The sequence below is a fragment of the Triticum aestivum genome, chromosome 2B (assembly GCF_018294505.1).
Source record: "Triticum aestivum cultivar Chinese Spring chromosome 2B, IWGSC CS RefSeq v2.1, whole genome shotgun sequence".
In the NCBI taxonomy this organism is placed as follows: Eukaryota; Viridiplantae; Streptophyta; class Magnoliopsida; order Poales; family Poaceae; genus Triticum; species Triticum aestivum.
In genome coordinates this window covers 807,630,773-807,648,447 of record NC_057798.1, presented here as the reverse complement: position 1 = coordinate 807,648,447, position 17,675 = coordinate 807,630,773, and the positions used below count along the sequence as shown (strand labels likewise).

The 17,675-nt window shown below is 41.8% G+C and overlaps 1 protein-coding gene and 1 long non-coding RNA gene across 2 annotated transcripts; one reads left to right on the top strand and one right to left on the bottom strand.

Annotated features, from left to right (window-relative positions):
* Positions 1–11,601: 11,601 nt before the first annotated feature.
* On the bottom strand, positions 11,602–12,974 carry LOC123047595 (uncharacterized). Its single transcript, XR_006423031.1, has 3 exons — positions 12,405–12,974; positions 12,232–12,324; positions 11,602–12,078 (listed from the first exon to the last, which is right to left on the bottom strand). It is a non-coding gene; the product is annotated as an uncharacterized lncRNA (long non-coding RNA).
* A 9-nt stretch (positions 12,975–12,983) lies between these two features.
* Positions 12,984–16,880, top strand: LOC123047593 (probable LRR receptor-like serine/threonine-protein kinase At3g47570). The gene is made up of 2 exons (XM_044471185.1): positions 12,984–16,068; positions 16,221–16,880. The coding sequence occupies exons 1-2, from the start codon at positions 12,984–12,986 to the stop codon at positions 16,619–16,621; spliced, it is 3,486 nt and encodes a 1,161-aa protein (XP_044327120.1). The 3' UTR covers positions 16,622–16,880.
* The last annotated feature ends 795 nt before the right edge of the window (positions 16,881–17,675 follow it).

Here is a 17,675-nt window from a genome sequence, read left to right as displayed (position 1 = left end):
GAGGGGTGTGGCGTACCGCAAAACGGACGAAACAGACCTCCTACGATTGAAACGGGGGTCCTGTCGATCGGGAGGGGTGTGGCGTACAGCAAAACGGATGAAACGGACTTGTGTTGGAGCGCTACGGTCGAAACGGGGGTCCTGTTCATCAGGAGGGGTGTGGCGTACCGCAAAACGGGACTCCACGGGATACTGTTCATCTCCACCGTCGACCTCCTCCAGCCTCCACGGGCTACCGTCGACCTCCTCCAGCCTCCACGGGCTACTGCTCATCCAGCCTCCACCGCGCGCTACTCCACCGGCTACTGTTCAACCACCCCTCCATCATCTACTGTTCATCCAGTCCTCCACACCACGGGGTCCTGTTCAACCACCCCTCCACAGCCACCCCTCCACCGTCTACTATTCATCCAGCCCTCCACACCACGGGGTCCTGTTCATCCAGAGGCAACGCTACCGCTTACTGTTCATCCAACCTACCCCCCTCCCACAACGCTCATTGTTCATCCAATCGATCGGCTTCAGTTACCAGCGGTAGCGAAGGAATCGCTCGATCGGATTCAGTTAATAGCCATCGATCGGTCACTCAGGTTCAGTAACGCGTAGCCTGCAGCGCAATCGCTCGGGTTTAGTTAGAGCCCAACGCCTCGCTCGGGTTCAGTTAGAGCCAACGCCTCGCACACACGCGTATATGTGTACGAGAGAAATGCGCATCGCTCGGCCCCCGACCTCCCATCGTAACCGGCAACTCCCCGAAATTTTCCTCCCCCTCGCTTCAACCACGGTTTTTTCCATCATGGACGGCCCAAAGAATGTCATGCAGCTGCGTCTCCGGCCCGCCTAGGACGAAAAGCCCATTTTCTGTCATGATTTTTTTTCATAGAAGTAGGAGCCCACCACATCTATGATGATACCGGGTTTTGTCACAATTATCATCATAGAAGTGTCATATGTATGACAGAAAAAATTTCGTTCGGCCCAAAATGTCACGGATGTGTCTTTTTTTTGTAGTGCATATTGCTTGAGTTTATCCCTCTTCATCATGTTATCTTGCTTAATGTGTCACTCTGTTCTTTATGAACTTAATACTCTAGATGCAGGCAGGAATCGGTCGATGTGTGGAGTAATAGTACTAGATGCAGGTAGGAGTCGGTCTACTTGTTGCGGATGTGATGTCTATATACATGATCATGCCTAGATAATCTCATAATTATTCGCTTTTCTATCAATTGCTCGACAGTAATTTGTTCACCCACCGTAATACTTATGCTATCTTGAGAGAAGCCACTAGTGAAACCTATGCCCCCCGGGTCTATCTTTTATCATATAAGCTTTCAATCTACTTTTATTTGCATCTTTACTTTTTGCATCTATATTATAAAATACCAAAAATATATTTATCTTATCATACTATCTCTATCAGATCTCACTTTCGCAAGTGGCTGTGAAGGGATTGACAACCCCTTTATTGCGTTGGTTGCGAGTTCTTTGTTTGTTTGTGTAGGTGCGTGCGACTTTTGAGGAGCCTCCTACTGGATTGATACCTTGGTTCTCAAAACTGAGGGAAATACTTACACTACTATTGCTGCATCACCCTTTCCTCTTCAAGGAAAACCAAAGCAAGCTCAAGACGTAGCAGCAAGCAGGTCATCATCTTCCCCCACGGAACAATTGCCGCCACGCTGCTTCCTCCTTTCATGACACCAGCGCTGAGAGGGCATGGACATCAATCCAACACACCTGCAACAGCCGTCACCATCTTTGGCTTTGAGTACCGCAAAAAATGTCTCTTCTAGAAGGAAGAGAACTCGAGTCATCCAACCGGTCCAGCACCGCGGTCGGGCCATCCGCTCAGGCAAAGCAGGATCTCCCTCCAGCATCAGCGCAGAGGAAGAAGAAGAACAGCAGCAACAAATCATACCGACAAGGAAGAAAAAGGGTCTTCGTCTCCCTGAATCCATCGCCCATCTGAGGACCCAAAAAGCCAGTGCCGATGGAACTCCAGCCACCATAGCCCGCGACCTCGACGAGATCCGGGGATCCCCCACCCCGCTGGCTCCTAGACGAAGGCAAAAGCCTCGCCTGATCGCGAATGGAGCCCACAGAAACTTATTACGGCATGACACCACCACAACGGCCTCGGCAGCGTCACCCTCAACCCTAACCCTACCACACACCCACCTAGCGGACAGACCCGAGGTTCCCCCTCTCTCCCGCTGCCGGAGCGGCCGACGGAGAGAGAGGGAACCGGCGGCGCCACCAGCGGCGTGCAAGGGAACCCTCGTCGCCTCGTACGATCCTACTTTTCCGGGATTAGTTATGCACGGGCCTGTTGCAACCACAATTGTGATCGTGCCTGTTGAAAAAAACTTGTTACTATTAATTATCTTCATCCCTAATTATGTGTGAGACTAATTAATTAATTAAATTAGTGGATTTATTTCATAATTGATTTGTTGCATAAAAATCCCTAATTAAACAGACTTCATTAATTGCACGTGTAATTAATTGTCTTGCTAATTACTTGCATTAATAGCTTGATTTCCATATTGATTCAGTCCTAGGTTTCCATTTTTTTTTTGTTTTTTTCTTTTGCGTGAGGCAAGGGAGGTGGGTTTTCTTGTGCACGTGGGGACATGGGAGCGGATGGGTCTTTTCGTACGGGCATCAAGGGTTTAATAATAAAGATACGATCCAAAAACCTTCCTACTATTAATTATATGCATCCCTAATTAAGTGTCTGACTAATTAATTAAGTAATTACATTAACAGCTTGATTTCATAATTGATTTGGAGTTAGAAAATGCCTACTCAAACAAACTTAGTTAATTACACATGTAATTAATTGTCTAACTAATTAATTGCATTAGTGTCATGATTTTCAAATTGATTTGGTGCTTGGCTTCGAAATTGTTTTGCATTAATGACTGGTTGATACTTTCCATAATTAATGTGATCCTCCCGTTCAAGGTTCGATAATACTTTCCATAATTAATGAGATACTCACTTCCAAAGAATGATACTCTCTGTAATTAACGTGATCCTTCCGTTAAACACTCAGTGATATTTTTCATAATTAATGTGGTCAAAAATACTCTACATAATTAAAGTGATCCGACTGTCAAACAGTGAGAATACTTTCCATAATAACATGATCCTCCCGTCCAAATAACGTTACTCTTCATAATTAATTATTTTTCCGTCCAAAGAATGATATTCTTCATAATTAATGTGATCCTCCCATCCAATGCTCGATTATACTTCCAAATTAAATGGACCTATTAACTATCTGGCTAATTGACACACGTAATTAACTAGTATGGCTAATTAATTGCATGCAACTGTGTGCATGGCTGGAATTGGACAAGAGAAAACTGAGACGATTTTTGGGCATTAATGGCTACGTGTGAAGCCAAACCAAACTACGTACCAACTCCTCCTTTAGAAGTAGAGATTAATGGTGGATGTTGACTCAATAGGAGATAAAATTTTGTCCAGGATACCAAGTCTCGGTACCCGGTTACGTACAATTGGCATGACCACATATTTTTCTTATTCTTGTAGGCAATCAGTGTAGTTTGCTTATTTTTACATGCATTACTGGTCATAGTACACCAACCTCCAACCATGGCTACATCTTGATTACTTTTTTCTGTTATACTTGCTGCGATAAATACAACTTGATCTATAAATTAATGGCCGAAGTTGACTGAGTACAATACATAACTTTGTCGCAGATACCGAGTCGTCATGACCTGTTGTAATATTCCATACAGTTTTCATTAGCACGTCCTTTTCTTATTCTTGTAGGCAATTAATTGTAGCTAGCATACTAACATGCATTATTAGTCATAGTACAAGAATCTTTGGCCATGATTACATCTTGACTCGTTTTTGCTATACTTGCATGTGATCAACACAAGTTGATCTATAAATTAATGGTCGATATATAACTTTGTCCCGGGTACTTGTCTTGATACCCTACTCTCATATTAGACTCGGTACAACTTTCAATAACATGTCTTTTTCTTTATTCTTGGAGGCAATCAATATTAAAGTTGATCCAAGCATTGATGCAAGCGCAATCATTTATTAGAGGCAGAGATTAATTGTTGCTTTTCACTTAGAGCAAGGCTAATATTTATGGCCAACTGCTGGCTATATGACATTGTCACATCATTTATAGTCAAGCTTATACCGGCAATGATGCCTTTTTATTCCTGTAGGCAATCATTGTAGCTGGCAAGTAGATATATGCATTATTGGTCACATTAAACTAACTTCCAACCCGTGGGTACATCTTGACATGTTTTTTGTTTTACCTGCATGTGATCAATACAACTTGATCTATACATGAATGTTCAAAGTTGATGGAATAGGATATAAAGATTTGTCCCGGATACAAGTCTCCATACCCTATTGTCATATTAGATTCTGTACAATTTTCACGATCTTTTTTATTCTTGTAGGCAATCAGTGTAGCTAGCTGATATTTACATGCATTTTATGGTCACAATACACTAACCGCCCACTTGTGGTTACATGTTAGACTCGTTTTTTATACGCAGGTGATCAATACAACTTGATATGTACATTAATGATCGATGTTGACTGAATGTGACAGAAAACTTTGTCCAAGTTACAAAGTCTCGATATCCTAGATTTTCAAGACTGCGTATTTTTATTGTTCTCGTAGGAAATACATACAACTAGCTACTACTTGGATGAACTCAATACAACTTGATAAACATTAATGGCCGATGGTGACTGAATAGAATATAAAGCTTTGTCTAGGACAGAAAATCTCAACATCCCCGTTGTGCTGTTGCAAAATCCTTGAAAGTGTGTACTCTTTTTATTATTTTTATGGACAATCAGTATAACAAACTATTATTTACATGCATTAGTGGTCACATTACCACCTCGGTTAGTGGTCATATCTTTGACTCATTTTTTGTTATACTTGCATGCAATCAATACAATGCGTTATTGGTCAATCTTGACAGCATAGAATATGAAGCTTTGTCCATGATAAGTCTCGATACCTTGTTGTCGTATTAGAATTTTCAAGAGTTTGTCTTGTTTTATTCTTGCAGGCAATCAACATAAGTAGTTAATATTTCCATGCACTATAGTTCAGTGTTGACATAATAGAATAAAACTCTATACCGGACACCAAGGCTCGCTATCCTTATTGTCATATTAGATCAACTTTAGGTGACTCCCTAATAAAAGGGAGCCTTTAAAATGCTTAAAGGACCCTTTAAAACCATTTCAAATGTTTTGGAGCCCTATAATTTTTTCCAGATTCCCTAAAGTTGCAGCCTTTATAACCTTGTCTTTTCTATTTTTCTTATGTGTGTGAACAAGCTCTATTTTTACTACAATCTTGCATCGATGTTTCGACATTACACAACTACATGATATTATACTTTAAATCCATAATTTCCAACTCCAACATAAATACATTTCAAATGCAACCAATGACCCAAATAAAGCATGAACAAGCAAAATGAAACTATTATCCATGTAGCTATCACTAATGATAAAATATGTTCGCAAGTCGCTCATGTGCACCCCACTCTTGAATCCTCTAGTACACTTCAAGAAATCTCTGGAGCTGGCTCATGTTCCTACAACGTGTGATGATTCGGCCCACGTAGACGTACTCATAATACACATCAATTGTCCTTCACTTCTCTATGATCATGTTATGGAGGAACACACAAGTCGTCATGATTTGCACATGCCTCTGTCTCTCCTTTCCCCGCATTGTCCCATACTAAACCTTGTAGATAGTAAAACCTTCCATATCAAATGCATCAAAATAGGTGATCTCTACTAATATATTTCTCTTAACATGCAAGCATTCCAACTCAAGAGACATGCCACCTTAACATGCAAACATGCATGAATTTTTTTTCCAATCGAATTCATTCTATTATGCTATATATTCAATAAATAGTTTACAACTATAAAATAACCAAATACAATAAATCATATATATTATATGTTTCATTTCTCATATTATTAATCAAAGTATTTATGTTTCATATCAAATTTCATCAAAAAATTATTGTAACCTCCACAGCAAAGCGCGAGGTATCACCAAGTTAGAATAGATATCTTGCTCTCATTGTTTACCTGCACATTGTTTGTGAACTATATTTGATAAAAATGAAAAATGATATAAATATTTTGCCGCTTTATTTCATGCTTTATGGAGGAAAATATATAAGTTGTGGTTTTGTCTTAGAACTGCCCCCACATGTGGCTTTGTATAATTTACTCTGTTTTGTTATATAATTTAATAACTCCCATTTTATTTTCCAATGTCATAATTGTATTTTATAGCCTTATGTATATGAACTAAATTAACATTTCATAGTATGGTCTATTTGATAACCTTACGAAAGGTGCATATGAGTATAAGTTCACGAAATTTGCTTTAGTGATGTTGACAGACGACATAATCTATGGATATAGTCTTACCATCACCTTAGGCATTGTCTGATCTTGTACGATTTTGTTCTTTGCTGACATTTTATATTGTGCTCTCTGTTGATTTTAGTTGTGTGCAGACTAGTCATGCAGAGGTCGAGTGTGTTTTGGTTGTCGTTGTTTCCTCTAAGTGTGATATTATGAGCCAGTAACAATTTATACAAAAGAAATACGATGTCCACATGTGCTCATGGATACTATTTAATGATTTTTTATGAATTGAATGGGAGAAAACAAAATGAGAAGATTTTTTTCTCTTGACAAATGAATGTTACCGAAAATACAAACGTATGGTCCCGCCACATCTGGCGCATCATTCTTTTAATACTTGTTGGAAATATGCCCTAGAGACAATAATAAATTCGTTATTATAATATTTCCTTATGCATCATAAATGTTTATTATTCATACTAGAATTTTATTCACCAGAAACTTAAATACATGTGTGAATACATAAACAATACCGTGTCCCTAGTAAGCCTGTACTAGACTAGCTGATTATCAAAGATGGTTAAGGTTTCCTAACCATAAACATTAGTTTTCATTTGATAACGGGATCACATCATTAGGAGAATGGTGTGATGGACAGACCCAACCATAAGCTTAGCATATGATCGTGTCACTAGGTTCACTTTATCGTAGCTTTTTTAATGTCAAGTATCTGTTCCTTAGACCATGAGATCATGCCACTACCGGAAACCGTAGGAATACTTTATGTGCTATCAGACATCACTTCATAACTGGGTGATCACAAAGGTGCTCTATAGGTATATCGAAAGGTATTTGTTGGGTTGCATGGATCGACACTAGGATTTGTCACTCCATGTGATTGAGAGATATCTCTGGGCCCTCTCGGAAATACAACATCTCAAGAAGCTAGCAAGCAAGAGACTAATGAGCTTAGTCACGGGATCTTGTATTACTGAACGAGAAAAGAGACTTTCCGGTAACTGGTTTGAACTAGGTATGGAGATACCAACGACCGAATCTCGGGCAAGTAACATATCACCAGACGAAGCGAATTGCATAGGGGATTAACTGAATCCTTGACATCGTGGTTCAACTGATAAATATCTTCGTTGAATATGTGGGAGTCAATATGGGCATCTAGATCCCGCTATTGATTATTGACTGGAGAGGAGTCTCCGTCACGTCTGCATGTTCTCGAACCAGTAGGGTCACACACTTAACATTCGGTAGCGCTAGGTAAGCATTGAGATATTCATATGGTGAAGTCCGGAAGTACTTCGGCGTCCCAGATGGGATCTGGGACATCACAAGGAGCTCCGGAATGGTCCGTAGGTAAAGATTTATAATGCTAGAATTGTATTGACCGGAAACTTAAATACATGTGTTAATACATAAACAATACTGTGTCCCTAGTAAGCCTCTATTAGACTAGCTCCTTGACGAAAGATGGTTAAGGTTTCCTAAGCATAGACATGAGTTGTCATTTGATAATGGGATCACATAATTAAGAGAATGATTGATGGCCAGACCCAACCGTAAGCTTACCATATGATCATGTCAGTAAGTTCACTTTGTCGTAGCTTTTGTAATGTCAAGTATCTGTCCCTAAGACCATGAGATCATGCCACTTCAGGAAACCGGAGGAATTGTTTATGTGCTATCAAACGACAACTCATAACTGGGTGATCCTAAAGGTGCTCTATAGGTATATCCAAAGGTATTTGTTGGGTTGCATCGATGAAGACTAGGATTTGTCACTCTGTGTAATGGAGGTATAACTCTGGGCCCTCTAGGTAATACAACATCACAAGTTGCAAGCAAGTGAGTAATGAGCTTAGTCATGGGATCTTGTATTACAGAACAAGTAAAGAGACTTGTCGGTTGATACGTCTCCAACATATCTATAATTTTTGATTGTTCCATGCTATTATATTAGCCCTTTTGGATGTTTATGGGCTTTATTTTACACATTTATATCATTTTTTGGGACTAAACTACTAACCGGAAGCCCAGCCCATATTGTTGTTTTATTGCCTATTTCAGTATTTCGAGGAAAAGGAATATCAAAAGGAGTCCAAACGGAATGAAACCTTCGGCGGCGTGATTTTTTGGAAGAATATGATTCTGGAGACTTGGAGTCCACGTCAGAAGATCCTCGAGGAGGCCACGAGATAAGAGCCCCCCCCCCTACTGGGTGCGGCCCCCTGTCTCGTGGACCCCTAGAGCCCCCCCCCCCCCCCCGACCGACTTCTTTCGCCTATGTAACCCTACGTACCCTAAAACCGTCGAATATCAAGATAGATCGGGAGTTCCGCCGCCGCAAGCCATCTTCATCATCCCGGCGCTCTCCATGACGAGGAGGGAGTAGTTCACCCTCGGGGTTGAGGGTATGTAACAGTAGCTATGTGTTTGATCTCTCTCTCGCTCTCGTGTTCCCTCTATGGCACGATCTTGATGTATCCCGAGCTTTGCTCTATTGTAGTTGGATCTTATGATGTTTCTCCCCCTCTACTCTCTTGTGATGAATTGAGTTTCCCCTTTGAAGTTATCTTATCAGATTGAGTCTTTTATGAGAACACTTGATGTATGTCTTGCCGTGCTTATCTGTGGTGACAATGGGATATCATGTGCCACTTGATGTATGTTTTGGTGACCAACTTGCGGGTTCCGCCCATGAACCTATGCATAGGGGTTGGCACACGTTCTTGACTCTCCTGTAGAAACTTTGGGGCACTCTTTGAAGTACTTTGTGTTGGTTGGATGAATCTAAGATTGTGTGATGCATATCGTATAATCATGCCCACGGATACTTGAAGTGACAATGGAGTATATAGGTGACATTAGGGTTTTGGTTGATTTGTGTCTTAAGGTGTTATTCTAGTACGAACTCTTTTATAGATTGATCCGAAAGAATAACTTTGAGGTGGTTTCGTACCCTAACCATAATCTCTACGTTTGTTCTCCGCTATTAGTGGCTTTGGAGTGACTCTTTGTTGCATGTTGAGGGATTGTTATATGATCTATCTATGTTATTATTGTTGAGAGAACTTGCACTAGTGAAAGTATGAACCCTAGGCCTTGTTTCCTATCATTGCAATACCGTTTACGCTCACTTTTACCATTAGTTACCTTGCTGTTTTTTATATTTTCAGATTACAAACATCTATATCTACCATCCATATTGCACTTGTATCATCATCTCTTCGCCGAACTAGTGCACCTATACAATTTATCATTGTATTGGGTGTGTTGGGGACACAAGAGACTCTTTGTTATTTGGTTGCAGGGTTGCTTGAGAGAGACCATCTTCATCCTACGCCTCCTACGGATTGATAAACCTTAGGTCATTCATTTGAGGGAAATTTGCTACTGTCCTACAAACTTGTGCACTTGCAGGCCGAACAACGTCTACAAGAAGGTTGTGTAGTAGACATCACCAGTAACGGGATTGAACTAGGTACGGAGATACAACGATCGATCTCGGGCAAGTAACATATCGCCGGACGAAGGAAATTGCATACGGGATTAACTGAATCCTTGACATTGTGGTTCAACAGATAAATATCTTCGTTGAATATGTGGTAGTCAATATGGGCATCCAGATCCCGCTATTGATTATTGACCGGAGAGGAGTCTTGGTCACGTCTGCATGTCCTCGAACCAGTAGGGTCACACACTTAACGTTCGGTAGCGCTAGGTTAGCATTGAGGGCAAGCCCCCCCCCCCCCCCCCCCCCCCTCAATTCCTAAATAAAGGTGGGTAGGCGTTGGGGGCAGCCACCGACACTTTCCCGTCTCCCTCATGTTACACCTCCTCCACCTCGCGCAGACGCTTGGTGAAGCCATACTGCAGTTCCGCTGCTACCGCCGCCACCACAATGTCGTGTTGATTCGGATCTCATCTACCTCCTCTCCCTCGCTTGCTGTATCAAGGAAAGGACGCCACCTAGCCGAACATGTGCTAATCTTGGAGATGCCGCACGTGCGGTGCTTGGATCGGATTGGATCGCGACGCGAGTACAATTACGTCAACCATAATGTTTAGATCGTTAACACTTTCGGTCTACAAGCGTATGTAGACACACACTTCTCACTTGTTGGTAGCGTCTTCATAGATACATCTTTGGGTGTTTCGTAGGATTTTATTTTTATTTTCCATGCAAGCGTTCCCCTTCATTCATCTTCGTTTCCAGTTGTAATACATGCCTCGCTGTTCTTTTTTTAACACAGTAAATTTATGGACAAAGCTATACAATCGTTGTCCACCAGCTCACCCTTCTCAGCTAATTGTAATCGCTACAAATTCTGATTTGCGTACGAAGTTTTACTTACGACTTGCGCACGACACACTGATCCTGCATTTCGTTTTGATGTAGCGATGTGATCTCACGGTTGTTGATTAGTGTCAGACAAACATCATACAGAAAATGTCGGATGTCTAGCAATACTCTTCTTAGATGCACGCAAGCTTTCTAAAGATAACACATAATATAATGCTTTCCGTTGCAAATTTTTGATGGCATGAGGAACACGCATTCCCCAGCATGTTATCATTATTACTAGATTATACCCGCATTTTGTCGTGGACTCTATATTTTAATAAAATTTGGTTGCTTCGAACATGAATATTTGGAGTAATCATATGAGAACGAAAACTGAAATCCATATGATTTATTATGTTTGATTATTGTATATTTGTAGTATATGCATTAGATATAAATAGCATAATAGAATGAAAATTCTCATGCATGTTGGGATGGACTTTCGTTATGCATGGTTGAATTTTGAGGTGGATCTTTTTCAATGGATGTGGCATGTTGAGGTGACATGCTTGCATGTTGAGAGAAATAGATTAGTGGAGCCTAGATACTTAGATATAAAAGATTGGTCATCCTTTGATTATTATTTTGTCATAGTTCTGCTAATTTTAACTTAGTTCTTTTCAGAAAAATCATAAATTTTTGTACATCATTTACGCTAAATTTCCACAACTGAAAACCTGCAGTTCTAACAAAATCCAACTGCAGCTTCTAGTCCATAGGTTATATATCAAGTGAAATGGAAATGATCATTGTTTGATGTTCTTGGTCCAAAACACAGGCTAAGAAAATAACTGAGAAGCAGTACCATATTCAGAAAAACTTCAAAATATATATTGACTGGGCTTTTGGAGCAGAGTTGGGCTTTATTTGCTGGTACATGGCACTCAATTTCTGCCTATAAAATTGAAATGGCAAGCTCATGTATATTCTTTCACTAATATATAAAATTGAAATGGCAAACTTCAGGTTCTCCCAAATTAAGAAAACAAATCTTCAATTACTTAAAAAAAACATCTTAGAAATTACAAGGTATAATCTCGATAAGCAAACTACAGTTGCAGAAGTAAATAGTTGATGTATGGTGATGAATGCTAAACTTATAGGCGGAAGACTTGGTGCGCAATGGATCGTGGAAACATTAATAAAACCAGCTTGTCCAAATGACAGATGCCTCGGACCAGTGGCCATCCATATATTCGCACGCTCCATAGTCTAGAACCAGTACCATTCTTATCAGCAGATCGGTGGTTCGCAGGGAGCGATCGGTATGTAGCCTTTGGGCTGGCCTGTTACGATTTTGATAATATCAGACTGCAAGTATACGAGAGAAGAGCAGAAATAAAGAGGTAATTGTGTGCATCAGCTTTACTGTTACTAGACAGAGAACTACGCCCCTATACTGCGATTGGTTTAGAAAGCTAAGAAACATGAATACTTACCGTTAGAAGGTGAAAAGGGGCCGTCCGGGCACTGGGAGATACAGGGGGGTTGGTAGAGTATACGGTTTCTCCGTGGGGAGTGGTTATGCTCACCTGGTAAAAACATCAGGGCCTGTGAGCAAATGAAAGGCCTGTACTACAAGGTTAAAACATTATAAAGCATGAATACTTACTGGTATAGGGCAAGCCGGTTGCGGTTGCGGCGCCTCTGGTGGCTGCGGGATTGACCTGCGGCAAACCGCTCGAAAGCAGGCAGAAGCAGATCACAAGGAACAACATGAGCATGGTAAGCAACTGAATCAAATGGCAAGTGCTAGGTAACATTCTTCCTGAATCGCCTTTGTGAGGGCAAATCCTAGTCAGTTAGCACCAAGATGGAACGAAATATTGGCCGGCATACTGGAAATCATCAACACCTATCTATTTATATATTAAAGCTCCAGTTTGAACTTTGAAGTGAACTTTGACTGGAAATAGTGGAAGCGGGTATATTCCCTGGTTTCTTCATTGATCGAGATGACATATGCACTTGGCCGTGTCTTTCAAAGAAATAGTCAAAGTCTCTGCATTACTAGACAAGTTTGAATGGGAATCGGTAGTTGCAGTACTACTACGACAACTACTAATACTACTTGTGTTTTATATGTACATCAAGCATTGGCAGTCCTGCCCATCAGCGTTCTATAAATATACTAGAGAACCCATATCTCAATGTATCATCCGTCCACTAGAGCTGTAGAGCACAAGTTCTCATGTGTGATAGGAAGCATATATCTCATGCGGGAACACTCGGTTCCTCGCAGTCACTATCTCTAATCCTTGTCCTATCCTCTCTTCTGACATGTTCATTAGTAGGTTCCACAGCTCTACACGACCATGGTGATGCTACCACCGAATTTCAAGCCCTTCGTTGCCTTAAACTGCATCTCAGCACTTCTTCTGCTGCACTCCCAGCCTCGTGGAAGGTTGATGATTCCCTACAACAGTTCTGCACTTGGTCCGGTGTTACATGCAGCAAGTCTCGTGTTGTTGCACTGGACCTCGAGTCGCTCCACCTTGATGGACAAATACCTCCTTGCATTGCAAATCTCACTCTCCTCACAAGAATCCACCTCCCAGACAATCAGCTTTGGGGTCCAATCCCGGCTGAACTTGGTCAGCTGAATAGGTTGCAGTATCTTAACCTTAGCTCAAACAATATTAGTGGCATGATCCCAAGCAATTTGTCCGCATGTTCTCAGCTTCGAGTAATTGATCTTGGGAGTAACTTCATAAGCGGTGAGATCCCACCAAACCTAAGCCAATGTCTAAATATGCAGCAGCTGAACTTGGATGACAACAAGCTCACTGGAGGCATTCCAGAAGGGTTCGGGACACTCCGCAACCTTTCAGTTTTGAGTCTTGCTGGAAATACTCTCACAGGCAATATTCCTCTTTCACTTGGAAATAGTTCTTCTCTTCGCTCTGTTTATCTCACCAACAATAGCCTCACAGGACCTATCCCGTCTCTCCTAGCTAACAGTTCTTCACTCCAGCTTTTGGTCTTAACTAACAATCAGCTTGGTGGAGAGATTCCACCTGCACTATTTAATAGCACGTCACTCGAAGTCTTGTCCCTTGGAAAGAACAACTTTACTGGGTTCATACCAGCTGTTTTCCCGAATATTGCTGGCTCACCATTGCAGTATCTTATCTTGGCATCAAATAACCTTTTTGGCGCAATACCTTCTACTCTAGGGAATTTTTCTTCACTTTGCTGGCTCATGCTTGCAAGAAATAATTTTCAAGATAGCATCCCAGTGAGTATTGGTAAGCTTCCCAACCTACAAGTACTAGACCTGAGTTACAACAACTTGTCAGGGAGCGTCCCAGTCTCTATTTACAACATATCGACACTCACATACCTCGGCATGGGTGCAAATATTCTGGCAGGGGAAATTCCAACTAACATTGGATACACCCTTCCAGCCATCCAAACTTTGGTTATGGGAGTGAACAAATTCCATGGCCGAATCCCCACTTCACTAGCCAACACAACGAATCTTCGACACATTTACCTCGGCAACAATTTGTTTCATGGTGTTGTGCCTTCTCTCGGGACACTTCCCAACCTAGTCTACCTGGATCTAGGCGTTAATCGTCTCGAGGCAGGAGGTTGGTCTTTCTTAACCTCATTGACCAACTGCACCCAACTGGTGGAATTATTCTTGGATGCAAACATCCTTCAGGGAGATTTGCCTAGTTCCATTGCAGGCCTTTCAAAGAGCTTAGAGGTATTGTTATTAACAGCAAATAAAATATCAGGCACTATACCACAGGAGATAGAGCAGCTCACAAACATCAAACGTCTTTACATGGAAAAAAATCTGCTTAGTGGAAGTATCCCTCGATCACTTGGAAATCTTCATAACTTGTTTGCCCTAAGCTTATCCCAGAACAAATTGTCCGGACAAATTCCACTATCAATTGGCAGCCTCAGCCAATTGAGCGAGCTATACTTACAGGAAAACAATTTGAGTGGCCCTATCCCAGGAGCTCTAGAAGACTGTAAAAAATTGGACATACTAAACCTCTCTTGTAACAGCTTTGATAGCAGCTTACCAAAGGAGCTCTTCACTCTTTCCAACCTTGCAGAAGGTTTGGACTTATCTCACAACAAACTCTCAGGAGAAATACCATTGGAGGTTGGCAGCTTGGTCAATCTCGGCCCATTGAATATTTCCAATAATCAGTTGTCTGGACAAATACCTTCCACTCTAGGTGAGTGCGTCCACTTGGAGTCACTGCACATGGAGAGGAACAATTTTCATGGGAGAATCCCTCAAACTTTCATTAATTTGAGAGGCATCATTGTGATGGATCTATCTCAAAACAACCTGTCCGCTGAAATCCCTGCCTTCTTTGAGTCATTTAGTTCCATGAAACTTCTCAATTTGTCCTCCAACAACCTCGAGGGACCAATACCACCAGGTGGAATGTTTCAGAATGCAAGCGAGGTGTTCATACAAGGGAACAACAAGTTATGTGCAAGCAGCCCATTGCTAGAGTTGCCACTTTGCAATGGAGTCATATCCAAACAAAAGCTGCACACCTCAAAGATTCTGAAGATGGTAACAATTACTGCTCTTTCTTTGGTTCTGTTATCATGCGTTGGAGTCATTATTTGTAAGAAGAGAAAGAAAGCCAAACAGGCAGCACATCCATCTGTCAAGGAATTAAAGAAGATCACATATGCTGATTTAGTGAAAGCCACAAATGGGTTTTCTTTGACCAACTTGGTTGGTTCAGGAAAATATGGGTCTGTCTACAAAGGTAGAATTGAGTCTGAAGAACATCATACGGTTGCTATCAAAGTTTTTAAACTTGATCAACTTGGAGCAACAACGAGCTTCCTTGCTGAATGTGAGGCACTAAGAAACACTCGTCATCGTAATCTTGTAAGGGTGATCACCGTATGCTCAACAAGTGACCCGATAGGAAATGAGTTCAAAGCTCTTGTTCTTGAGTTTATGGTAAATGGCGACCTAGAGAGTTGGATCTATCCAACACTAATCAACGAGCATCATCCAAAAAGGCCGTTGTGTATGGGTTCAAGAATAACAATAGCAGTGGACATAGCTGCTGCTTTGGATTACCTCCATAACCAATGCATGCCTCCTATGGTCCACTGTGATCTGAAGCCTAGCAATGTCCTTCTGGATGATGTCATGGGCGCATGTGTTGGTGACTTTGGGTTGGCTAAGCTCCTACATGGTTATTCTTCTTCTTCTGGAATTGATGGTTCTACTTCTACAAGCTTAGTGGGGCCAAGAGGATCAGTTGGATACATTGCACCAGGTAACGATTTCTCAATACAAAACGTTGTATTTTCTGAAAATGTCTCATATGCAAGTAGTACAGATTATTTATTTTACCAAGAAAATTTTCTGATTCTTCTGCTCCAATCCTTTTGTGTTAATTAATTGTTTGAATAATTATATATACTGCAGAATATGGATATGGGAGCAAAATCTCGACGGAGGGTGATGTTTACAGCTACGGAGTCATCATCTTAGAGATGCTCACCGGGAAGCGTCCGACTGACGAGATGTTTAAAGATGGCCTGAGCCTTTACAAATTTGTGGAAGATTCATTTCTGGAAAAGATTTGTGAGATTCTAGATCCTAGAATCATCATCCCCTATTATGGGAACCAAGATGAAGAAGAAGCAGGCAGTTCTTCAGACCAGGAAAATCATCAAATTGCTGCTGGAATAATTGGCTGCATCACGGCCCTTGCTAAGCTTGGCTTGCTGTGCGCTGCGGAGATGCCTAAAGATCGCCCAGCAATGCAGGACGTCTACGCTGATGCCATCACAATCAAAGAAGCATTTTCAGCACTGCAGGGCTGAGGAGAAGAAGCATTTCAACCGTATCTATCTATCGATTGCCCACACGCTGCTGGTCTGGTGCATGATGACCTATGACTAGTTTTTCTTTACCTAAGGCTTTATTTATCTATGTTGAAAGGATGCTATCTATGTTATGAATCATCCTCTGTTGCAGTAGCAAATCAATATTTGTACTGAAGGTAAACTATAATTCAGCCTATATAAAATAAACTGTACTTCAGGAGCCTGTATACAATAAACTGTACTTGAGGATTCAGGTACATTTTATTTTCGACTTGGCTGTTCTTTGCTTACGCCTAATATAAACTGGTCTTTAAGGTTTAAGCCTAAATATATATGAACTAACAATGCCCCTGTAAAAATGTTAAACTTGCACATCACACTGTTACACTTGAAAGTTGAATGAAAAGCATTTCCCTGAAAAAAAATAAGAGGATTCAAGAGCATACCGGTGATGGAGAATTAATTATAGCGACGCTGCTTTGCCAAGGGAAGCAGCGATCTCATAATACAGCTAGCTCCTCGAACACCCTGCACAGCCAAGGGGCAGCACACGGCCTGCCTGGAAGACGAGGAGAAACCAAAGAACACCTACTGAACGAACAGCCATCTCCCCGACATTGCGCCTTCATAGCGGCCGCTTGATTGAAGTACGACGTACAGGGCAGTTGAGGAAGGTCCAGATGGCCGGCCAGCAAGGCCAACAACAGACATGAGTGCGGCCTGGAGGTCGGTGTCAGAACTGCGCCCCAGGACGGGAGGAGGAAGGCATCCAAATTCGACAGTAGAGGAGAGGAGCAACGCTGAGAGAAGCCGTGGATGGCGCAAGACCAAAGGTCGAACATGTGGCGTGCAGCACCCTGGCCGAAGCAGAGGCAGGCGCTGCAGAATTCATCCAACTTGTGCAGAGCCCATAGAACGCTAAGCAGCCGCACCAGGGCAGCGCTGGGAAGGCCGCCGACGGTGAGAGAAGGCGGAGAGCGCGCAAGGCCATCTGTCGAACAGGTGGCGGGCATCACCATGGCCGCAGCAGAGGACGGCGGTGGCAGGGCAG

Bases quoted from the DNA above. Each gene is read 5' to 3' on its own strand.
- LOC123047593 (XM_044471185.1), top strand. From the start codon at position 12,984: ATGTGTGATAGGAAGCATATATCTCATGCGGGAACACTCGGTTCCTCG. The intron at 16,069-16,220 runs GTAACGATTTCT...TATATACTGCAG, and splicing joins AGTTGGATACATTGCACCAG to AATATGGATATGGGAGCAAA.